The 25,546-nt window shown below is 42.3% G+C and overlaps 1 protein-coding gene across 2 annotated transcripts; it reads right to left on the bottom strand.

Moving 5' to 3' along the window:
- Positions 1–881: 881 nt before the first annotated feature.
- On the bottom strand, positions 882–25,234 carry LOC133344807 (ATP-citrate synthase-like). Of its 2 annotated transcripts, none has more exons than XM_061555010.1 (28): positions 25,130–25,234; positions 21,305–21,495; positions 20,585–20,707; positions 20,008–20,070; positions 14,603–14,793; positions 13,503–13,582; positions 13,091–13,221; positions 12,021–12,139; positions 11,502–11,638; positions 11,100–11,161; positions 10,055–10,172; positions 9,538–9,692; positions 8,904–9,009; positions 8,501–8,645; positions 7,889–8,057; positions 7,627–7,731; positions 7,332–7,528; positions 6,749–6,830; positions 6,269–6,379; positions 5,961–6,088; positions 4,418–4,511; positions 4,067–4,221; positions 3,748–3,898; positions 3,230–3,373; positions 2,959–3,072; positions 2,623–2,705; positions 2,155–2,231; positions 882–1,976 (listed from the first exon to the last, which is right to left on the bottom strand). In XM_061555010.1, exons 2-28 carry the CDS (start codon positions 21,461–21,463, stop codon positions 1,882–1,884), a joined length of 3,294 nt encoding a protein of 1,097 aa, XP_061410994.1. In that variant the 5' UTR covers positions 21,464–21,495; positions 25,130–25,234; the 3' UTR covers positions 882–1,881. The 2 variants fall into 2 exon arrangements, with proteins under 2 accessions (XP_061410994.1, XP_061410993.1); XM_061555009.1 differs by having other exon boundaries at positions 25,049–25,181.
- Between the last annotated feature and the right edge of the window lie 312 nt (positions 25,235–25,546).

The raw sequence follows: 25,546 nt of genomic DNA, 5'->3' as shown, positions 1-25,546 counted from the left end.
AGGATGTGGCGCTTTATAAGACGGCTTCGAAATCCGTCCTCTGCCCATCATACAAACGATTCAATCCATGGAGGGGAGTAGGGGACTCAAACTATCGGGGTACATGACCGACTACCTTGCAGTAGCAAAAATAATACAGCCGCAATGGTTTGGCAATGTCACTCAAAGATCAGAAAAACTTTCTAACACCATCCTGCGGGACCTAGTTGAAGGGATGCGAGACCGGTCAGCCAACGAGCAGATGGATGACAAACATAGCGCCTTGGATAGGGAGATCAGCGGCTGACATTGTGCAGATCGCAGAAAAAAAACCACCCCACAAGGTGGAGAGTTGATTGCCAAAGCGTCACAGGCACCCACATGACCCCTACGACCCCCACGTTTGAGACTGATGACGATTATAGATCAAGCCGAAACGACGTCCTGTACTTAAGGGAGACTTCTCTCAACACAGATTAGTGGAATCATTTTCTATTACAAAATCATACCTACACAAGGTAAATTGGTGCAATTGGCAGCCTTTAGGCGAGTGCAAATACGCCGATAACCAGGCTACATTTCTCATTGAATATTTTCTGGGTCGCTGGTATGGCAAAAATGGCACATGACTCACAGCCGCGACCATAGCTCGAGGTATATTGGACTTGATGTGCAAAGTGCAGAATGCCATTTTGGGGTCGCTGATCCGGACAGACGCGGCAAAAATTGCCCCATCTATAACCTTTAAAAGGTCTCATCACAAAATGTTTTCAGAGGACAGAATGGCCCACTCAAATTGTTTGTATGAAACGTGTCCTGTTAACTCTCTCCTCTTCAAAAAATGTAAACATTTAGATTTACGATGACACAAGTTGGACACAAACACAAAGAAAACCCAAATGTTATTTCTGTGACAGTACAGTATTTAATGTGTATTGGCACATTAGTTTTCCCCAATCAAGCTTTAAGCACAGGCATTTTCTAGTTCACACGCACGGACAAGAAACAAGACATGGACAATTCATGTCATGGTTGCTATGCCGGTACATATTTCAGTTTAACTTCGATATGGCAGTCAGTTGTTACACATAAACAACTATGTAAATTAGTGTTAAACTTCTAAAATCACAATATTAAAAGCAGCCTTGTTTGGATATGTGTAGTATCAGTGTTTTACAGAAGCATATGATCACATTTATGTAGTGTACTGCATACTATACACAATACAAACTACAACATGATTACACAAATGGCAAAGGGATCTGTAAATACGACAGTTAATGAACATAGTAGTAGTTGGTGCCATGCAGTACAAGGGAATCATGTAAACTAAGTTCACCAAACTACTGTTTTTTCCCTGCAGTGCACAGCATTATACTCCAAATAATATTCTCCATTTCACAATGTGGACATCTTCACATTACACGATCTATACATGTTACATAATTTAAGCACTAACATGTATTCCTTGATCACCATGGTGATACTACAGCACACTAACAGGTTGAAGATAAAACTATAAATTAAAAAATAGCAGACAAATGTGTAAACTTAAGGGAACAGGAAGACATTTTGGAATGCACAGCAGTGGGTCGAAATTCGAATATTATAAACACTGAAACTCACAAGGTACACTGTATCGTAGCGCTTGTTCAATGTCAGAATGTTAGCGAAGATTTTAATTGTTACTAAAACCTCACAATAGTTCATTGCGCAAAACTGTACTCACACGAATGGTTATTTGATGCGTTTAATATTCAGATTTGCGAGTGGAAGAGTTATAATTGGTAAGCGCACAATGTTGCACGAAACTTTGGCACAAACATATTTATGTCAGACGTCACAGTAAATGCTTGAGAATACACTTTAGACTGCTGCCGCGCTTGTTAAGCACCAGGACTTTCACATGGTCATGTGTTCAGGCAGCACGTAGGAGATGTCGTCCCAGGGGTGGCGGTACAGTCCTTGCTTCATCCTCTTCTGATCCAGAAAGTGACCTAAGTCACAACAAAAACAAAATATTTTCAATAAAGTAGTTTTTAAATATGCTGCCATTTTTGTCAAGTTATCTAGAATGTATATCTCATTAGAAATTTTACACAAAGCTATGCAACACTATTGAACGAACTAAATATATATATATTTTTAATTGTAGTAACTCTTTGAAGACATTACCAATGAATCCCATGCTTCTGCCCAACACAAAGATTCCATTGAGAGCACCGATTTCCACGTATTCATCAGCCTCCTCCCTACAACGAGAGAGATACTCATGAACCACAACATGCCAAATCAAGATAAAAACATTTAAAACAAAATAAACTTTCAACCACCGCTGGTATATAAAGTACCACACTATGAATGATATGAAAACAAATGGAAAAACAATTGGCTGCCAAAACAGGTGTGTAAAACAGAATGCAAGGGAAATTACTAAAGGGGCTGTCTAAGAAAAACGTAGAATGAGATGTTAAGGAAGAATGAGAGTGGTGGAGGAAGATAAGAGATGGGAGGATACATTAAGCAGAAGCCTTCTACATCATCCAACCACATGACTAAGAATGACATTTCTATGAATTGCACTTCTATGCACAATATTTTACATTTATGGTTTAGTACAGAGCCCTATGTTTGCAGATTTACCTTGTGAAGCTGTCACAGTTCCTCAACAGGTCGACAAAGACTACACCGATGAGACCATCCACATTCAGGATCAGGTTTGGTTTCTGCAGGGTAAAGACACAATTATGGATCATGTCGTTAATAAAAATATACAACTTACGGCATGTAGTAAAACACATTAATGTAAACTTATTAAAATAATGCATTGTTACTGTAACTTAGAGTTTCTACATTTCAGAGTTACTTTCAAATGAACACCTGACACAAGTGCCACCACTGCTGCTGCTACTCGCAATTGGTGCACAGCAGTGGAGAAGTGAAAAAGGAGCGTTGGTAGCAGAAGTGGTGGAGACTCACCTTGGATGTCGTTATCTTTTCCACCTGCAGGGCATAGTCCAACAGCGGCGTAGCCGGGAAGTGCTGCTGGGCAAACTCCTTCAGGATTTGAACTCGTGTGTCTGGGTTATTGATCTGAAAAAATTATTCATCAAAGTATGAAAAAAGTGCTTTTATGTATTAGACAAATAACTGAAATACTATACAGATGTAATATTGTAGAACCAGAAATGAACTGTAGCTTGTCATACCGCATGGTTAGTACTTAGTTAGATGTTGACAAAGCGCTTACAGATTTGACACGGTGGCCAATGCCCATGATGAGTTGTCCTTCCTTCTTCATTTTATTGACAAACTCCATGGGGATGAGGCCACTGTCAAATGCGTGGCTGAACTGCTTAGCTGCTGCGTCAAGTGCCCCTCCAAACCGGTCACCCTGTCAGACACAGGATGTGTGCACCGCACCATTTATTAGCATTATTTTCTAACGATTTTTTTTTTATTAACTTAAAATTAATAATGCTGCGTTATACATTTTGAAGAACATTTCATCACGTCCACTATCTATGAAAGCCTCATCAAACCTTACGACTTTTTCAGGAGGATCCTGCATTCACATTCCAACAAGGATGAACCCTGCATAGTTTCTAAGATCCGATGATATCGGTGCATCCAGGATAAATTGGTTGGAGATACGAAGAAAACATGAGAAAAACACAACACTAATATATGTCGAAAACAATAAGACTTGTTGGCGTTGAATACATGGAACCACAAAGTGAATCTCAAAAGAATCTGCGCCTTGCTTACGATGGTGAGTAGGCCTGACGTGAGGCTGGACACCAGGTCCTTCCCAGCGCGTGCACACACTATGGTGTTGTGGGCTCCAGAAACAGCAGGTCCGTGGTCAGCCGTCACCATCAGGCACATCTCAATGAATTTGCTGGCGTACTTTGGCAGCCTGTACGATGATGAAAGAAAACGCAGAAAAAACACCACCGCTTCCGTCAAGGACAATGTCATGTTAAACTTTTGTGCAACAAAGGTTTTGTCCTGTACAATTAGTACACGTAAAACTGTGAACTTTTACATAAACGAATCTTTGACAAAGGTTATTAAGGTGCGTCACCTTCGCTGGAACCACAGCAGACCCAGGACGCCGCCCAGACCCATATCTTCTTTGAACACCTCGGTGATGGCCATGCCAGCGTAAAGAAGCTCCGGTCCACGCTCGTCACTGATACTCGTCATGAAAGACGCTGGCTTACGGATGAGACCCAGCTCCTGCATAAAGTACACACGTAAGCACGGACATGTGAGCATGTGTGCTGGTGGGAACGTGAGCGTGGTTGCATTAAATTATTTTGCTTGTTTTCGGTCCAAACTCAAAACTAAGTTGTACAAGAATGACAAGATCAACACTATTTTGTGAGTCACTGCATTCCTGTAAGGTATTGTAATGGTTTCACATGCAACTGACCCGGGCCCAGGAGAAGTCCATGGGGACGGTGGGAGGGGGCACCTCTGGCACCGGCACAATCACGCCTCGGGACACCAAGTCGTTATACACAGCACTGAAAGAGCAATGATCATCACGTTAAAATCTGCTAAAATTCGGTGCCTATGGTGTGGTTCAAGTGTTTACAACTATAAAAGGTTTAATTTCGATTTAAAGCTTTCGTGACTGCAGGGATTCATCTTCTTTCCCCTCCAACCCAGCTTAAATATACGCTCCAAGCTTGGTTGTGTTTCATTCTTCACCTGATGACGGCTGCTTGCGTTGTGGCCGAAACGTCGTGAGAACGATTTTATTATGTTTTATTTTTATTATTTTATTATTTCCATTCTACGTGACTTTACCGAAAGAACCAAGAAGAAAAACATATAAAAGGTTTATTCCACTCTTAACACTGAATTACGATGGTGATTCTTTAATAGTATATAGAAATGATAATTTGCATTAAACAAATTCAGTATTAATAAAATGGTGGTGTTTTTAGATATACACGTTGATTGATTCTATAGCAGCTGTGATGTTGGATAAAGTGCTACTTGTGTGTGTTCAACTGTAAACAGGTTAGCCAGCCTTGCCTTCAGCCAACACTACGATGTGCTCTCAAATCACTTGTCTGCAGCTGCAGGTCCAGGTAAGTGTGCTTATGAACCCAAAACAAAACAACATGCCGTTGGCATGAGAGAAACTGCTAGAATACACAATGATTACCGTGTTTTGTAATTTCTGAAAGTAGATTTTGCTCGTGAAAGCCCCCTGCTGAATTAACCCTCGTATCAATGTCCTCATAGCCCAAGCTGTTGATAGCACCATGCCTTGCCAATGCTTTCTACCCTCTGCGAAATCCTGCAGCTGTTGCACAGTAGACACACGACCTCCAAAATCTGCCCTGTATCTCCATAGAGCCCTTTCCCACCATCCTGAACATACACCACACCCAGCCCAGTACATTTTTCCCAAATAACATCTACAAAACCTACGTGCTATGTTCTCTTCCAGACGTCTGCATTGCTTATTTTGCCTTGCCACAATTCCTAGCATCTGTCTCGGACACCTGCGCTCAATTTCCAGCAACTTATTTTTGAACTGCTTAAAGAGGGTCCACCTCTGTGATACACAGTAATTTACACAGCACGCCCATCTCAATTACCCTTTATTTCACATTCAGACTTATCTCTCTTCTCTTCGAAAGTCGTGTCATAACCTATCAAATACCAGGCCTGCTAAAGCAATGTGCCCCTTAGCCTGCTTCTCACAGCCCCCTATATTATGGATATCCTAAGTACACAGTACTCTACCATCTCAACTGTCTCTTATCTAAGTAGGACTTTTAATCGTAATACAGGAGCCCGGTTTATAACTACCGCCATCATTGTTATCTTCAGAAAGCTTTAACTTGAAACCCTAAAGTCCAGTCTCATTGTCTCAGACCGCAAACAACTGAATGGCTCCAGCCAATGTCTGAATCAAACTTCCGTTTTCCAAGTTACAAAATAACCCCATTTCTCACCCAATTTTCTCCCCTAGCTCGTCAAAGTTGCGGGGTAAGAACGCTCCAGCTTCAGCGAGAGCCTTGTTCTTGGCAACGGCCGTCTCCGAGTCCTGATTCGCGCAGGCGCCCGCGTGGCCAAACTGGACCTGCACGTGTACACCATGAACAAACAACGAGATTTTAGAGCAATGCAGAAAATAAAATTACACTCAAAAGTATACAAGTCATTACTGACAGAAAACATATATGTATGGCCATGCATATTCTGGACGTGTTTATCTTTGAGAAATAAGAAACCAGACAGGTATGAAAAGTTGTGGCCTTGCCTCAGAGGAAAACATTGTGGCACATGTGCCAATGCACCAGGCTACGATGGGTTTTGTCACCCGGCCCTCCTTGATAGCTTGACAGATTTTGTACTCCTCCGTGCCTCCCACCTGGAGAAAAGAGAAGACAAGGGAAACATTCATGACTTCAAAGCTAAAATGCATGCCCTGTGGGTGGTTATCATTTTAGGACTTTCTGAATTAACATTACTTCCTCTAGAGCGGTGGTAGAGTGTTTAGTGGACAGCGCTCTAACTGGCTATCAGAGTTCAATTCCTAAATGTGGCCAACATCACTGACTGGTATGGTGAAGTATGATCAATCTCCATGACTGACAGTGTGTGGGGAGGCCATCATTCAACAGTAGATTGACAAGGGGCTGTAAATTATCATTCATTATTAATAAACTTAAAACCTAATATTGAACGTAAAAACAGTGCAAAATAATTTGCTTAATATGATAATGTAAAATACCCTTACCTCCCCAAGAACAACCATCATCTTGACTTCTGGGGTATCTTGATAGCGCAACACATGATCCAAAAAGGTTGACCCAGGGTACCTGTTAGTCACAATATGATGAAAGCATATTTTGGCACCTTAACATCATTCAGTTTTTAAAACATATATTTGAAAAAGTGAGCACAAATGACCCGGCATGTACAAAAACAATGCGTACTAAAAGAGTAAAGGTAAAATGTATTGGGCAAACAAAACCTGAAGAGAAGCCCGTCAGGTTGTTGTATATTCGCTTTGTAAGTAAATCAAAGGCATACAATATTCAACCTCAAATTTGATATATAGCAATGACATTCACAGCTTTAACTTTTAATGAGACTTGAAATCATTAACATGAGCGAATACTTTAGGATGGGCATAAAAAGTCTGTTAGGGCAGTCGAGACGAATGACAGAAATAAATATGCAGATGAATGTTTGCCGCAGCATTTTCCCTTTGACAGCGAATGTGTTCAATCATATTCCAGTGCGTCCAGCCACGACTAGCCTTGATTGCATTCGTCGCGCGCGACAACACGTGTTGCGACAGCGCTGCCAGTGCTCACCGGTCTCCGCCGATGGCGACGCCCTCGTAGACGCCGTCTGTGGTGCGCGACACCACGTTGTTGAGCTCGTTGGACATGCCGCCGGACCGCGACACGTATGCCACGCTGCCCGGGCGGTACAGCTTGGAGGCGAGAATATTGTCGAGCATTCCACCGGTGTTGCCAATCTTGAAGCAGCCAGGCTTGATGCCTCCCACCTGTCAAAACGAAAGCCACGGCGCATGAAGAGTGATAACCTAAAGCATATAACAAAAGAGCTGCATGTGGTTTTGCGATTGTGTGGTGCTGCTCGTACAGTGGCAGGCCCGATGATGGTCACCCCCTTGGCATCTGCCATCTTAATCAGTCTCCGGGTGAGAGCCTCTGGTATGCCTTCAGCTATGATGGCAATTGTGTGGATCTGTGGGAAAGAATAAGGTATTTTATTAATTGACAACAGTTTTGTAGCCATCAGCTTCTAAATGGTGCTAAATATATAATTCTGGAAATATAGACCTTTTAAAAGATTGTGATACTTTTAGAAAAAAACTACTCAACACACATGCACACTCAAGTACCTGTGGGAAGCTCATGGTCTCCACGGTACTATCGTAGGCCGAGCGAAGGGATGCAAAGTTTATGAGCACATCCACATCCGAGTGTCGCCTCATGGCTTCTGCCATATTCTTGTAGACTGGGATCAGAATTTCCTTGTGGCCCCAGTAGAACTTCTGTTTGTGGTCACCACTGTTGGAACCAGCAAAAAACTCATTTAAAAAAGACATTAACTTCAAAATAATACATTTCTACTTAAACTATACCACACAGTATTCACTCACTCTCGTAGAAAGAGAACGACTCAAGGGCCGCGAGGAACCACAGACAAGTAGGTAGGCAGCCACGTGATGAGCCGGAGCCAACAATTGCCCAGGCTCTGCGGTCCTCTATATATTAAGAGCTTATCAGCCAATTCATGAGTGTTTCCATGTGGGAGAAAAACAGAGCACTTGAAGAAAACCCACGAATTCAAGGGAGAAACCCTCTATCCCATACATGTGGAACAGGTGGAGACCATATTTTTGCTGTACCTCTCCTGCCAAGCAGGGGTATGGTATCTCAACACCCATTGGAAAGGTTTTTTGCAACATTTGTGTGATCAACCAACTGTGCAAGGAGGGCATTTTACGTACGTAAAAGGGTACACAATGGCAGCGACAGAATGTTCTTTGCGTGAGCACACATAGTCGAAGTCCAGCATGCCTTGCACAGCACGTGTTTGCATTCCCCACACAATTGACTTGGTTTGATTTCCAAAGAGTGTGGTCAGCTTGCCGGCTGCATATCAGACAAGGCACAAAAATAGAAAAAAAAACAAGAAAATAATTCACAATCCGTTTCTGTTAATCTCACTGCTATCAACCACGATTGTTCTTTCACTTGTGTTTTTTTGTTCAAAACATACAATACGAATAATCAAGAGATGATAATGCAAATACATTCGATAAATATGCAATCTAACAATTCCAACATGCATTTAAGTGACATATGTGGGTCTTGAGTGTTGTTTAAGTGCATCTGTCTTTGCGTCCTCACGTGGTGCAGCTGACCCAGGGTGGTCGCCGGCCTTGCCTTTGTGACCGCTCTCCACGCTCTGGTTGCCCTCTGACGCGGAGCTCTTTCGACTTGTGTCTGGTGTGTACTGCAAATGGCAAAGAACTGTCAAGCCAGAAGGCTGTGATGCATTACACAACACAAGCTGTCACAGCTCTGAAATCTAACATATATGAATTTAATATACAGGCCAGGCGGTATGCTACTTGTTAACTCAGTTATCCACATTATGGATTAACTGTGAGTGCAAAAAGAAAATCTCTATTCCCTCTGGTTTGTTAGCTGCTCCTCACTTGCTAAAGGTCAGTCACTCAGTGCAAACATGTCGGCAAGAAAACCGATTATTTTTCAAGTTGTTTCAAAAATATTATGCAAGCTATGTTTTCACTTCCCTCCAAATAAGGGAAAGAATAAATATTATTATATTGCCTAATTTACAAATTTTGCTTCATAGATATTTTTGCGTTATCCAGGTCACCCCTCTACCCCCATTATCCCAAATAATTGAGAGTTGATTGTACTCAACGTTCTTACATATTTTTTCTCGATAAATTAAAAACCATTTATTTTACAGTACATTTATAGCGCCAAACAGAACCACCGGGGTACTGCTTACGCTGGTACTTGTGCTTGTGTTGAGGAGGAAGTTGGCAGTGTGTGCATCAGCCGGCAGCATGTCTGGGATGGGTTTGAGTCCCAGAGCCATGCCGACAATGGCAGTCATGTGCGTCTCTGTGCCAAACACGTGGATGGGGATCCCTGTTGTACGCCCTGTAACATCAACAACACGTGCCTATTATTTAAGATTCCATCCAACAAATACATCGGTTAAAATACATATCCTGTAACAGTTTTGATTCACGGTTGGGGTGAAGTGCACAGCACCAGAAACCACTCAAGCTTACAAAACCATTCACAATTATAGCATTGGTGCATTATATCCCAACTTACCAAACGCTTAAAATGCTTATGGAGCTATATATTACATACAGTGGCATGCACAATACATGATACCCTTGACAATGTATTAAATCTATTAGATACATACCAATACAAGATACCGGAATTAACCCAATTTTAATTTCTTAAATCACAATGTATTGTGGAAAAAGTATTTGTTTGAGATCACGAACCAACTTCTCGCATGACACGCAGGCCCTCTTGGAAGTTGGGGCCTCCACGGCGTACAAACACACTGACGCTGTGCTCCTTCAAACGTGTCTGGAAGTCCGTAATCGCTCGCACAATGCCCTATGCAGATGCACGAATTCAAACGCCAGGTACAAATGTTAAGAACATTTCACAGTCTAAAAAAAGCACGTCCGTGCTAATTAGCATTTATTTTCAGATTAAATGACCTAGGCAACTACATTAACATGCTTCTTTGTACAAGTCATGCACAATTACATATAAGATACGTACAATGAATCTTTAGTATTTGTGACATTGTTTTTATTTCTATGTAATGTAATTGGAAAATGACAATACATTACACAAAATGCAGCCCAAGCAGCACACTATTTCAACACGTAAAAAATGAGAATAATGACATGTACAGCTAACCTTTAGCAGCTACCGTTGAATAAATAAGTGTTTTAAACCATACATAATTCATGAACCTGGCATACAGGGCAACAAACTGGACAGAGATTTAACCCGTAATGTGTGCCAACGATTCTTTAAGGTTTCACTTTCCGATGTCATTTCATGTCAAATTTTAAGGCAGCCAATATATGCATGTTTCCAATAAATTTGCTATAAAACATGATTAAATGTGCCTCCAGTCGTTGGAAAGTGACTAGACGATTTAAAAGGTTTGATCACTTTCCAGTTGTTATATTTGTAGATTCATAAGCATCATGCCCATTTGACAGCTGTAAAAGGCTATATCAACTTCTTCAGGATGAGCACTTGACAAGTGAAGTGCCGAGGTTAAATCTCGTCGGCACCTCCTACTGCCCGGCACTGTTTCCTTCAAGGCATGTCAAAAATACTGCAATATTAACCGTAGAGATTGTCCTTCACTCCATACCCATATGTTTATTGTGACAGCTCTGAATATGATTTACGGTTCAACTTTCCAATTGTTATTCAGCTGAAACTGGGCATCACAGAACTGGTTGACATTTCTTTCCAAAGAAATGTTTTTAACATACATTTTAAAGAAAATTACAATACCTTGAATGTTGCAGCAACGTTTGTGAAGTTTGCAATTCCTCCTCCGATAATCAAAACTTTTCCTGCAAGAAAAAAAACAATATACATTTTTATAAAATCACAGCTGCTGAACACAGGCCCCAAGGCCAAAATCACCAAGCAGCCAGCAACAAACAATACGACTGAGGGTGTAAACAAATTATAGTTCATACGTTTCTTGACTGAGCAAGGAAATTAGAATCAAAATACTCGACAAGCTATGCTTTAAACATGTCAAATAAATTCACGGCATTTTTATTCAAAAATTTCAGTTCACAACTTCTCAAAAATTACAAAAGCGAAGACGTCATGATGCTTACAATTACAGTACAGATATTAAACAGTGGTGCATGTCAACAAGCGTGAACCCAGGGGCAAAGCTACCATCGTCATGCCTCTCGCGGGTCATGAGGGAGAGGATGGTCTTGGCGTAGTCGTAGGTTTGCTGCTCGCTGGGCGCTCCCGAGTACTCGCCATAGTTTGCCAGCTCCTGCACCCCTCCCAGGTCACAGATGGTGTCGCTGGCACGAATGAAAAAACTATAGTCAGCATCATCAGTTTAGTGGGGGTTTATTTTTACCAATATTAAGGAATAATCTAAGCATATGTTGTCGAAATTAATGTTCATATTTTAAAACGTGCGCACTTAAATAAAGTGCAATGAACTGACTGTTATGCACATTAGTGCCAAATAAAATGTGGTGCTGTAATTATATTTATATTTTTCACCGTTATATTTTTTATTGCACACCTACATTGAAACACCTAAACTGACGACCCTGAGATATGGTCAAATTACCTGCTATAACCATCACTGTGTGGGGAGGCCCTCATTCAACGATGGACTAACAAAGGAGCCGTACATGTACAATTATCGGATCTGCGTGGATGTATCGTGGCTACCTGTAAACAACCGAGGCCCCGCCGCCAGCAACCATGGTCCAAATACGCCCCTTGGGGTTCAGAATGGTTAACTTGAGGCTCGCTCCACTCTTGGCATCCAGCTCGGCAATATAGGCTTCCTGCAGAATTGTAATGAAGATATACCTTTTACACTAAAACAAATTGCAATGGATACAAAGCAATATAATTTTATCCTGAAAGATATGCATGCTGTTCTGTAGGATTATCCAACATAATGCAAGCCTAATGTCTTCACAGAAAAATTCTGCATAAAAAATAACGACAGAAGATTATAACCAATATATTTTATTTTAAATTAACAACTGCATTATATTCAGTTAAATAACACGTGTTCTAAAGCATCTTGTGTCGCCCAATTCCCTGCACATCCTGAGGTGAAAATTCCAAATCCGACTATGACCGCAGGAAAGCAATTTTTCACATATAAGCAAGATTACATTACATGTTTGCTGAATGGAAGGCTGCAGCATGTTATTATGTCTGTAATGAGTTTACAAATTACAACAAAATACCTGCAGTTGTCAGACCATGTTTCTAAATGTACATGTATACATATGCATTGTACTCCGTTATTATAATTGTTATATGGGATCATTATCCCAATACAAAAAGGCATATTATTTGCATTTTAGGAATTAGATAAAAAAATGCCATTAATATCCAAATTTGTTTCATGACGGTTCGATTAATAGAGATATATAGAAACCCTCACCAGAACCTGAAAACTAAGCAGGCTTGAGCCTGTACAATGCTTGGATGGGGGACACAATGCACGTTTGGAGGGCAGTGCAGCAAATTCCATTGTTCTGTGAAATTACAATTCTCGCGCTTTCATTTCTATGGTTCCCCATCTCAAACTCACTGAGCATGGTGAAGTACGGTCAGATAACCCCATGACACGCACGGAACAAGGAGTGACCTCGCCAGCAGCATTACCTATTATGTAATGTGTTTTGTCATAGTGGCTTTAAGAACGATGTATACAATCAATCAAATCTCGGGACCAAGGTACAAGGTCTTTGTGTAGATAAAAGCAACGTATACTACACCTCTGGGTAGGCTTCTCGGCCAAAGGGAGGAGGGAAGTCAATGTCTCCCCACTTGGTCTTGCAGAGGTAGTCAGCGGTGGCATCAATCTTTGCAGCCATGTCCAGCACATACACTCCATTGTCCGTCACAACTGCGTGATGGTATCACGGAATAATAAGTATCACTACGCAATTGTTTTGCAAGATAAGTGTGAATCTAGTTTTAATGGTAAAAATCAACAAAGGCTACATTTATTAAATATTTTATTCAACACACAATGGAGAACATGTAGATGAACGATGACATTCAAATGTAAACTTAAAAATAATTAATGTAACTTTAAAACTTGCTTAACATTTGGAAACAGTTGTACTTTAAATATTTTGAAGAATGTATTAGAGAGAGCACAACTTGCCAATGAAAATACATTACCTAAAGGATTGATTTCCAGGTAGGTGAAGAAAAGATCTTCATAAACCTTAAAAAGTCCAGCTATAAATGTAGCCAAAAGCCTAACAAAAAAACAAACACAATTAAATTCATGAAAACATCATTTACATGGATCAAGATGAGATTTATCAATTAGATATATTGCATTCTACAGATTTTTTCACCCCCCCCCCCCCCCGCCACCATTTTTTAAAGAAATTTTTCGTGCATTTTATAATCCGGTAGGTGTTTTAATGTGCCCAAAATTGTATAACTGTATTGGTCTTAGATGGAAGTTTTGGGTGCATCATATAATCCTGAGAATACAGTAAATGATTCTCCTCTAAGTAATCTGCCCAAGGGCAGGTCCATGGCTCAAACTCCTTCTATCACATTCATTCAATGTCACCTAATTTTCATGGAAACACCAATATTTACACGAGGGTTCTTGAGCCATAACTATGGCAGAATAGTGAAGGTGGTTCCCTTGCCTTTCTCATCAGTATTCTTGGTTCTTTCGGTAAAGCCACGTAGAAGGGAAGTAATAAAATAAAATAAATGTTACAATTTTTTGTTGTTTTAGATTTTTTATTATTTTATTATTTCCCTTCTACGTGACTTTACCGAAAGAACCAAGAATATGAATCCCTGCAGTCACGAAAGCTTTAAATAAAAATGTTCTCATCAGTGTTTTTAGGTGACATCACCAGATGTAATTTAACATTATACAGAGGATGAACAATATAGATGCACATGTACACCCCATTTGTCATTCTACTGTTGGAGAATAGCTTCCCCATGTCATGTGGGTAGTAGGGGCTATATGACCACACTTCACCATCATGGTCAGCGCAGGTTGGTGAAGGCAGGAGCATAGAAGTACAGTACAAGGATATATTGTGTTGCAGTTCTTTCTGCTTCCGAACATGTAGCCCTCAAACATGATTCTAAACACTTTTACAAGATGAAGTGGGGGGGGGGGGGGGGGGAATTCCAGGCGATTTGGTCATAGGCTTGGATATAAGTATAATGACAAAATTTGAAGACAGAAGTGTGTAACTGAATGCATTTTTAAGCACCGAGCAACAGCAACACATACTCACTCTTTGCGCTTTGCGGGTACATTCTTCAAGAGTTGCGCCTTGACACTGTCAGCAGTGAGGCCACCCTCCACCCCCACAAGCAAACGCAGAGCCTTGGCATCCACGTCACCAACATCTACCCCGCCCTCGTGGTGAAACAGCACCACGTCACCCTCCCGAGTTGCGTACACACAAACATAGAACTCTTCCTCCTGCAGCGGGCACATATTTGACACATATTACAACATGACTCCTTATTTTTTTAACATTCGGTAAATTCATTAGGTCTGTCCATCTGTATATCTGTAATGGGGGACCGAATAACTTTCGTAAAGAGAACCAATATAATTAAAACATTTGTATAAAGTTGTGCTGTTATTGGGAAGTTACACCATTAAAAACAGCCAAATTGAAATCTGAGTTATATTTTGAGATGACATTATTACGTATGAATTAATTTTATTGTACGCCTTGAAAAGAAACATCATTATCACTAGTAATATAATTTCAGCAACACGCACATGTAAGAAATCTTTAAAGATTCCATGCATCAGTAAAGTCACGTGACTTTACCAAAAGACCCAGAGTATGAATGCCTGCAGTCACGAAAGCTTTAAGTCAAGATATAAAATATCTAACCTATATAATTCATTTTTTGTCCGTCCGTCCGTTCGCGTACGCTCCCTACCGGGGGATTTAGCTCTCGGACCAGTGGGGTTCGGCGAGATTAAATTTTGCAGGTGGGCACGCCCCCGGCCCCGCGGTAAACTTAGGCATTTCCGATTTTTCGTCTCTAAACTTTAAATCGGACCGATTATCGATTTAGTGCGATGTATCTTTATTTATTTATTTAACGCTTTCTTTATTTATTTACTCTTGCCGGCCGGCGCGGACCACGGCGGTTGCCCCTGGCAACGGGTAGCGACGCATTCGCTGCGGGGTGGACGCCATTTTGAATTACCATTAAAAATATGCGCACGCATAACACGCGATTCTGAGGTAAATTCATCAAAGTTTCATGTCCTCTTCACTCCCCCCCCCACCCCAATGTGTGCAATTACTATTATAGGGTCGGTAGATAATAAAATTATAGCGATTAGACAGTATTATTGTAGCGCGGGGGGGGGGGGTATTGGCCCCAGTACCCAGCCTCAGCTGGATGGGCAATCTAGGCAAGGCCGGAGGCTCTGCACGGTACTAGGCCTCGACACCCCACCCGTGTCAAGCGACGACTTTGTGGTATAAACTCGATATACCCGGCGTTGCCCGGGGGGGAAAATACATTTAAAATCTTCTGAAAACTTTAAAACATTACATACCAATGAAAATACAAGTGTGTAATTAAAATTATAAACCCGACGCGCCAAGAATCGATTCTCTGAATCGTGCAAAGGAATCGAAGGTTGTAGATTCCTTTAGATTCGGACGATTCCCGTTTACTATAAGTTGGTTAAAGTCGATATAAACTGCTACGAACGGGAAATATCCGGCGTTGACCGGGGCAAAAATGTTATTAAAAACTCCTGAAAACATTAAAACATAACATATCAATGCAAATAAAACTCTGTCATTCAAAATGGAAACCTCCTATGCGCCAGGAATCGATTCTTTGAATCGCACAAAGGAATCATCGAAGGTTGTAGATTCCTTTAGGATCGCGCTTAACATGTGGTGAGGGAGAGAGTGGTGAGGGGGAGAGTGGTGAGGGGGAGAGTGGTGAGGGGGAGAGTGGTGAGGGGGAGAGTGGTGAGGGGGAGAGTGGTGAGGGGAGAGAGTGGTGAGGGGGAGAGTGGTGAGGGGGAGAGTGGTGAGGGGGAGAGTGGTGAGGGGTGAGAGTGGTGAGGGGGAGAGTGGTGAGGGGGAGAGTGGTGAGGGGGAGAGTGGTGGTGGTGTGGGTGAGGGGTGAGGGTGAGGTTGAGTCGTGAGGGTGAGTGGTGATTGGTGAGTGTTGAGGGTGAGTGGGGTGAGGTTGTTAGTGGGGTATTGTGAGGGGTGAGTGGGAGGGTATTTGGGAGCAGAGTGGGGGGTGAGTGTTGAGCGTGTAGTGGTGAGGGTGAGTGCGTTGATGTTGGCGTGTGTGATTGGTGAGGATGAGTGGTGAGTGGTAGGGGGAGTGGTGAGGGTGCGTGGTGAGCGGTGAGGGTGAGTGTGAGGGTGAGTAGTGAGTATTGAAGTTGATTGGTGATTGGTGAGGGTGAGTGGGAGAGGGTGAGTGGCGGTTGTTAGTGGTGATTAGTGAGGGATGAATGGTGAGGGTGAGCGTGAGTGGTGAGGTTGAGGGTGAGCAGTGAGGGCGAGTGGTGATTGGTGAGGGGTGTGATTGGTGAGGATGAGTGGTGAGTAGTGAGGGTGAGTGGTTGTTGTGAGGGTGAGTGGTTGTTGTGAGGGTGCGTGGTGAGGGTGAGTGGTAAGAGTGAGTGGTGAGGGTGAGTGACGGTTGTGAGAGGTGATTAGTGAGTGGTGAGGGTGAGTGGTGAGGGTTAGTGGTGAGGGTGAGTGGCGGTTGTGAGTGGTGATTAGTGAGGGGTGAATGGTGAGAGGTGAGCGTGAGTGGTGAGGGTGAGTGGTGAGGGTGAGCGGTGAGGGTGAGCAGTGAGGGTGAGTGGTGATTGGTGAGGATGAGTGGTGAGTGGTCAGTGTGAGTGGTGATTGGTGAGGGTGAGTGCTGAGCGGTGAGGGTGAGTGGTTGTTATGAGGGGTGAGAGTGAGTGGTGAGGGTGAGTTGTGAGGGTGAGTGGTGATTGTTGAGGGTGTGATTGGTGAGGATGAGTGGTGAGTAGTGAGGGTGAGTGGTCACGGTGAGTGGTGAGGGTGAGTGTTGAGGGTGAGTGGTGAGTGGTGAGGGTGAGTGGCGGTTATGAGTGGTGATTAGTGAGGGGTGAGTGGTGAGGGTGAGCGTGAGTGGTGAGGGTGAGTGGTGAGGGTGAGCGTGAGTGGTGAGGGTGAGCAGTGCGGGTGAGTGGTGATTGGTGAGGGTGTGATTGGTGAGGATGAGTGGTCAGGGTGAGTGGTGAGGGTGAGTGGTTGTTGTGAGGGTGAGTGGTGAGGATGAGTGGTGAGGGTGAGTGGCGGTTGTGAGTGGTGATGGGTGAGTGGTGAGCGGTGAGGGGTGAGTGGTGAGGGTGAGTGGTGAGGGTGAGTGGTGAGGGTGAGTGCTGAGTGGTGAGGGTGAGTGGTGAGAGAGTGGTTAGTTTTGAGGGTGAGTGGTGAGGTTGAGTGGTGAGGGTTAGTGGAGAGTGGTGATTGGTCAGTGGTGATTGGTGAGGATGAATGGTGAGTAGTGAGGGTGAAGTTGAGTGGTGAGGGTGAGTGGTGGTTGTGACGGTGAGTGGTGAGGGTGAGTGGTGAGGCTGAATGGTGAGGGTGAATGGTGAGAGTGAGTGGTGAGTGGTGAGGGAGAGTGGTGAGTGAGAGTGGTGAGTGTTAGTGGTGAGAGTGAGTGGTGAGGGTGAGTGGTGATTGGTGAGGGTGAGTGGTGAGGGTGAGTGGTGAGGGAGATTGGTGAGGGAGGTTGGTGAGTGGTGAGTTGTGAGGGTGAATGGTGAATAGTGAGTGGGAGTGGTGAGTGGTGAGGATGAGTGGTAAGGGTGAGTTGTGAGTGGTGAATGGTGAGGGTGAATGATGAGTACAGTCAATATGCACTGCTGTTATCATACCAGGTACCACCACCACAATATGTACTCCTCTCATCATAGCAGATACCACCACAGCAGTATGCACTGCTGTAATCATAGCAGGTACCACCACAGTCAGTATGCACTGCTGTCATCATAACAGGTACCAACACAGCAGTATGCACTGCTGTAGTGATAGCAGGTACGACCTCAGTCGGTATACACTGCTGTAGCGATAGTAGATACTGCTATCGAGTTGGTAGATACCGCTATAGTAAATACTAAAACAGTCAGTATATACCGCTACAGTCAGTCAATACTGCTACAGTCAGTATATACTACTATACAGTCAGTACATACTACCACGGTGAGTAGCTACTAGAGTCAGTAGATACTATTATAGAGTGAGTAGATACTGCTATAGATTTTGTAGTTACTACTATAGTCAGTGGATACAACTATAGAGTCAGCAGATACTATACAGTTAGTCGTTACGAGTATATAGTCGGTAGATACTACTGTAGGCCCAGTAAATACTACTATGGTCAGTAGTTATTACAGTCACTAAATACTACTACACAGTCAGTAGCTACTACTGGCTCAGTTGATACTACTGTACAGTCAGTAGATACTACTACAGAGTCAATAGATACCACTTCCTCTGTTGTATGTAAGGTGTTGTTAGTATATATACCTACGAGGGGTAAATATATTTTTTGAGGGGGGGGGGGGGAGACTGCAATTTTCGGAAACCTTTTGACATCAACTATTTACCCCACACTTTCTACAACTTTTTGGACTTGTGAAAGCCTCTTATATATTTGTTGGTGGAGAAATGTACAAACAGCCCACCGGGCTTTGACAATACCTTAGTATCTGTGTATATATATGTAAGGTTTTTAAGAAATATATTTTTCACCCGGGCAAAGCCGGGTACTTCTGCTAGTTACTTATAAAACTGGTAAAAAATGTTTACTTCACATCCATATCACACGTATAAATTACACGGGGATTGCTGAAGGAACTATATCCTTCTTAATGAATTTGTAATTTGAAAGACAAACAAAACATATTTGGGCAAACATTTGTTTTTAACATCAATAGATCAGAAAAATAGCAAGAGCAAGAATGGCATTTTAAATAGCGTAAATATACCCGCATGCAATTAATTTGCGTGCTCTGCACACAGCACATGAATGCCGTTCAATCTATTTAAGAGCCTACCCTGCACACGGCGATTTGAAAGATGGCTTGATGTCCTGCCACCAAAACCTGATTGCTACATTTCTGTCTGGTCAGGAAATATTGCTCATCTCGTAAATGGATTGCACTAGGGGAAATGAAGGTTACACTCGTGGTAGCCTAAAATTGAATCAACCGTTTGGTAACAGTGGACATTTTCTTACACAATGTCTATCACTGAAAAGTTACTTTAACATGTACATTTACTTTTTCTATAAGCTCACATCATTACCTAAACAAATTAAGCTGGCACATACAGTAAGCATTATTGAAAAATGTATTTACAGCCCATTGTCAGCCACTGCTGGATAATTGAACCCCCCCTCCCATTCCATATTGGTTGTGGGGGATGTTTGACTACACTTCACCACGCTGATCAGTGTAGGTTGATGAAGAGGAGCCCTGGACAGATTCAGATATCACTTGCTACTCATTTAAGCTGGTTAGCTTGGAACTAAAACCAGGTTAGGTGGGTCAATAGCTCAATGGGCATTCCATGTGACGATACGCTTCTGTATCCCTTATCTGGCTAAAAACATGATCAGGATAAAGTAATGACAACCCACGTACCTGCTTATGTGGTACAAATGGTTCAATGACAAAATTCTTCAAAATTCCTTTTGCTGCGCCAACCTAGAAATAATATAATAGGTATATGTTAAAATGGGCAACTTTATTTTGAACAGAGGCTTGTTGACATGTTACATGTCTCTGATACAGGAGTAATTTGCAAACTAAGCAAACATTCGCTGGAGTCGTATATTATCAAACACATTGGCATTGAAGGCAAAAAAATAAAAATTCCAATGCTGTCAATGACCACAAAGCACATCATGGGTGTGTTTGGTATTATTTTTACGTCCGCATACCACTCATCACACCCATGGCAAGTTTTTACCTGGAAATGTTGACATCGCCAATTTTATTTTTTCTAGTATTTATCATTTTTCAATCTTTATATTTTCCATAACTTGCAAAGGAAACAAATACGAGACTTTATTTATTCTGAATATCTTTTTCATGAAACTCAGCTCAAAATCATCTGTGTACCAATCTCTATTTTATTTCCATGCTATAATTTGTGAATAAAGCCGTTTTTACCTAATTAAGTCCAAAGACGATGAGCCTATTCATACATGAAACAAACCTGCACTTCCTTGCCCATGCGTGGTTTCAGCCAATCCCGCACGCCCTTTAGGTCCAGGTTGACCCCAACGAGCCCAAGCTTCCCACGCCGCTTGATCAGCTGATCTGGCTTCACCACCAGCCGCTGATGTAAGAATACAAAAAGAAAAATGATCAGACACTTAATTGGAAAATACTCTTAACCTTCCAGATTCTTGCACAATTACATAATAACAATGTTCTGTGTATCACTAGCCAGAGATTACAAATCTCAAGTTCAAATGAAACCCTCTCACATACCCCACATACAGTTAAAATTAGTGTGCTTGAAATATTAGGCAAATTCAGGGGTGAGTACCCTGGTAAAAATATTTTTTAAAGGAAAATAAATATAAGCAATATAAAAGAAAAGTAATAAAACTCCATTATAAAACTACCAAAAATCACAAGCCAATTACAAATCGTACCATCCAATGCTACAACAGTTACTGAATAGTGCTAACATAAATTACCTGGCAGGTAATAGCACTTCACGGAGTGGAGAGGAAGCGAACAACAATTTAGAATTGATTTGGATGCCGGTCAATTTTGTGGGCTTCAAGAGTATGATTTTTCATTTATTTTGAAGGTTGCCCAAACCCCCTCCCCTCCTATATACGCAAGACATAGTACATTCGAAAATGTTATTTCAAGGACGTACGATTTAAATTGTACAAGTTTAACAAAATACATAAAAACGTACCTGTGTGAGGAGCCAAGAGTGCTGCTGGATAAGCTTATCCCAGTTAGTATCTGGGCAAACCGTTGCATAGTGAAATTTATTTTGCACCGAGGCCACACTGTCGAGGTGTTTGTACAGCAGCTCCTTGCCGGTCACCTCCAGCACTGCTTTTGCAGACATGTTTGCGTGGGCTTTGCAGTCAGCACAATATCCTGTTTAAAAAAAAAAAACACAGATTTTAAATAACAGAACAGTGGAAATCATTAATACAAAACACTGTTACTCATTCCTCACAATGCAAATTGGAAATTTGCAGTACATTACATTAACTCCGTGTGACATTTACATCAATCCAATTACCAAAAGGCGTGCGTTTTTAACAGAAAAGATCGATAGAAGGGGCTGTAGCTCATTTTTAAAATGGAGTATGCATGCAAATGTCATGTCCCGTGGCAATGGTTAACACAAACCAAAAACACAAAGTCAATAATAGAGGGGTCTTCATGAATGAAATAGCTTCCAGATAAATTTCAATTTAAAGCTTTCGTGACTGCAGGGATTCATCTTCTTGGTTCAAGAAGAAGCTTCCAGATACATAAATTCATACCTCCAGCCAGAAAAAAATGCCAAGTCATTTTAATACTAAGGCTTTTCAGGTCTATATTTTAATGACGCTCTGTATTTTACTGGTACTGCTGTTTGATGTTGGCAAAGTACAGACAAACTGCTATACAATGAAGACACGAACAAAAGACAAATGCAGAAATGCATTAGATACACAGAATCTGAACATTATATTATTAAATTACCAACAAAGATAGTAAATTACAATGTAAGTGGTATGAATTACAGTTGATTGATTGTTTTATTTAAATGTATGACAACGGCGATTATTTTGATAAGTAAAATAAAGCAAACGGGAATGTTTTATACAGACACATTCTCCTTCCCCAGAATAAGAAATGTGATAAGCTTGGCATGAAAGAAAAACATTTATGATTTTAAAAATACCTTGGTTGAACCATTTTAAGGTGAAATGGCAGAGTTAATACTTTTGCAAATACCCTCGCAGTCCTTGAAAAGCATTGTTCTCTCATCCCTCGAGTATGCAAGAGGATAAAAGCTTCATGCTTTTGTGATGCCCATTCATGTGTAACTTGAATAATAGCTTGCGGTAAAAAAAAGCATTAGTTATTGTTCTCTACGCTCCATTATCTAGATGGCACCGTGCCATAGGCTAGAAAAGTACTCAAACTAAAAGCATCATATGATTAAATCACATTTCCCTATAAGTCATTATATCAGTCATGCAAATTAGTTGTGTACAAGATTAAGAATATGTGCATGGTGCTATGGCAAGGTAGGTTTGTCTTTGCATGTCGGATTCAAAGCAGTGTACAGAGTATAATGTGTTTGCATAGTAAGTTTCGAGTGTTGAACCTATGACCCGCGTCCCTCGTGTGTCTATAACATTTGCCTAAGGCTGGCTACTGCCACATCACTGATTCCTCCCTGTTTCTGTTTATTGCCTCATACCTTGGCTGATGATATATGTCTGCCTATACTTAGTTGCATTGCAACACATGCAAATTCAAATTACATTAATCCATTACAGCTCGTCTATGGAGTGGGCCAACAGCCAATTCAATGATTTCCCATGAGGGTGACCTGGGTTCGATTCCAGATTCCAACATGCGAATCTTCAACAAGACTTCTTTGTTCTCGGTTTGGCCTTTGTTGTCGTGGTTGAGCATGGAATGTCCACCCAATGGGAAGAGGGCCCTGTGAGAGGCAATGCCCATTCACTGGAACCTGTCTGTGCTCATGCCCTGCAATACCATACAGTATTTTACATTTGAATTTAGTTGTTGCTGTGCTCACCCACCACGGATCTCCCTTTTAAAATAGGCAGACAACTGTCTAAACGGGATTAACAAATACAATAATAAACCTAAACATTCGTGGTCATCAACACTACCAAGATAGTCTATGGGACCCAGCCAGGCATCCCTTTTGTCAACATCTCTGATTTCCATTTTAAGCTTTCGTGACTGCAGGGATTCATATTCTTGGTTCTGTCGGTAAAGTAACGTAGAAGGGAAATAAAAAAAACATAATAAATGAAAACATAAAAAAATGAGAATTTCATTTTATTATGTTTTATTTTTATTATTTTATTATTTCCCTTCTATGTGACTTTACCGAAAGAACCAACAATATAACATCTCTGATGTTGCAAAACTTTCACCACCACCACCACCACCATCATCCTCATGAGCTCTGATCTATAATGTGCTGGATGAAGGCCTCCTTTAGCTGTCACCATCTCAGTCCTGTGATGTAACGATCCATCCGGCTCTGGCAAAGAGCTGATCTATTTGCTGTATCACCTTGGTGGACACAATCTCGGCGTGATCTAACCTTTGGCTCTCACTCCGTCGTTAGTCTTAATCTACTGGAGATGTGTGAAAAAGAGCTTTATAGCTCATCCGATTCCTCCAGTATAAATATTGATTCCGATTAACTGGCCTTTGAGCGACACATCCTGTCCATAAACCCAGTTTTCGTCACTTTAGGTGTATCAATTTCTTCATGACCAATACAAGTGCATTATGCATGACCTTTTAAAATGAGATTAGCACAACATTAACGCTTTACCACTTCAGGTGGCCCGTGGACTGATCAAATATGTGGCCAGAAGAAGTCATTGTCCCTAGATAAAGTTAATTTCCACATACAGAAAATATACCCTGGCAGCTCTTGCTTAATGAGCCGAAAAAAAAACTCCTGTAGAATGTCATCAGTGCACACCTTTGAAACAACAATTTCAAGTCGGTCTTCGCTAGCAAGTGATTATCTTTTGACAAGTCTAAGCCCAGACACGTACTGCAAATATAAAACTGAGAAGAAATACATTATGACAGTGTTACATACCCTACCCTGCGCAGCATCCAGGCTTTTGCCACCAACATTATCATCAATTTACAACATAGACAGCAATAAAAGTGCAGCAAACAACGACCATCGATCCATCCGTCTCGAGACAACACCCACTGGCATCAATCACATCAATCACTCCCCTTTAAAGTGGGCGACAACTCATCACGCAGCAGTACAATGACAACATTACGTATCACACGCGCCCTACACGGTGTATAAATACTTCATAACACGCGCGAATGAATGAATGTAGCCAAGCTGGCAAAAGTAATTCATGCAAAAAGCGGCAGTAAGCTACATCTGGTTAAGACTTCACACAATGACGGCAGCATCATCATCAGTAGCAGTGACGACCCGGCACTTGCAAGCAGCGTTGAACGCAGTGCACCCAAGTTCGCTGAACGTCACCTAATCTCTCCCATTGACCAGCGTGGTGAAGTATGTCAACAACAACTCCTAACGACCGACACGGAGCCGGGGAGGCTGCCTTCGTCCAGCAGTGGATGGACACATGAGCTATGCATGTGCTAGTACAGTCGTAGCAGTGTTAGAACGTGAGCATTTGGTGGTAGCAAGGGCTTAATTAATCACGGAAAGCTGGCTTGAAAGCAACGATTACCGGCGTAAGGCACTACCACTTAGAATATAAGCCTCACAATAGTTGCAATCCTACGCAACACGAATCTCACCCTATAGTGCGCGAATACCAAATGCACGAAATTCATTTTCATTAAATCCCTACAATTCCCTGAACACAATTATACAACTTAAGATGCACAATATACGGCCGGATGGATGTGTAGCGCTATTGCAATGACAACTTGCCGGTGAAACGAGGCACTGATTAGCGGCTGGAACGAAGCACCGATTAAGTTCTGCGGGTTGAGTTGGCGTTGAGAGACTCACTGGGATCGACTGTCGGCTGCAAGAGCAGAGAGCGGAGCTCGGGGAGTCGGCGCGGCGGCGGCAGCGGTGGGGCAAGTCGCGGGGCGGCTCCGCGCACTCGCTCCTTATTTGCCTGCCCCCCCCCCCTGGCCCCTCCCCCCTCCCCCCCTAGCCCCTCCCCCACTGGCCCCTCCCCCACTATCCACCCTTCCAACCCAGCCACCGCCACCACCCCCCCCCCTGACTCCCCCAACAACCACACTTCTCACGCCCACACCAAACCTCCCCGATTCATATAACGGCACCAACCCCTCCCCTCACCAACCCCTCCCCTCACTAAACCCCTCCCCTCACCAACCCTCCTCTCACCAACCCCTCCCCTCACCAACCCCTCCCCTCACCAACCCCTCCCCCTGATCATTCATATTCCTAGGTTTT

Source organism: Lethenteron reissneri, chromosome 20 (assembly GCF_015708825.2).
Source record: "Lethenteron reissneri isolate LAM-NWPU_2019-01 chromosome 20, ASM1570882v1, whole genome shotgun sequence".
Lineage (NCBI taxonomy): Eukaryota > Metazoa > Chordata > Hyperoartia > Petromyzontiformes > Petromyzontidae > Lethenteron > Lethenteron reissneri.
Note: the sequence above shows the minus strand (reverse complement) of the source record. Positions and strands in the feature narration are given on the sequence as shown.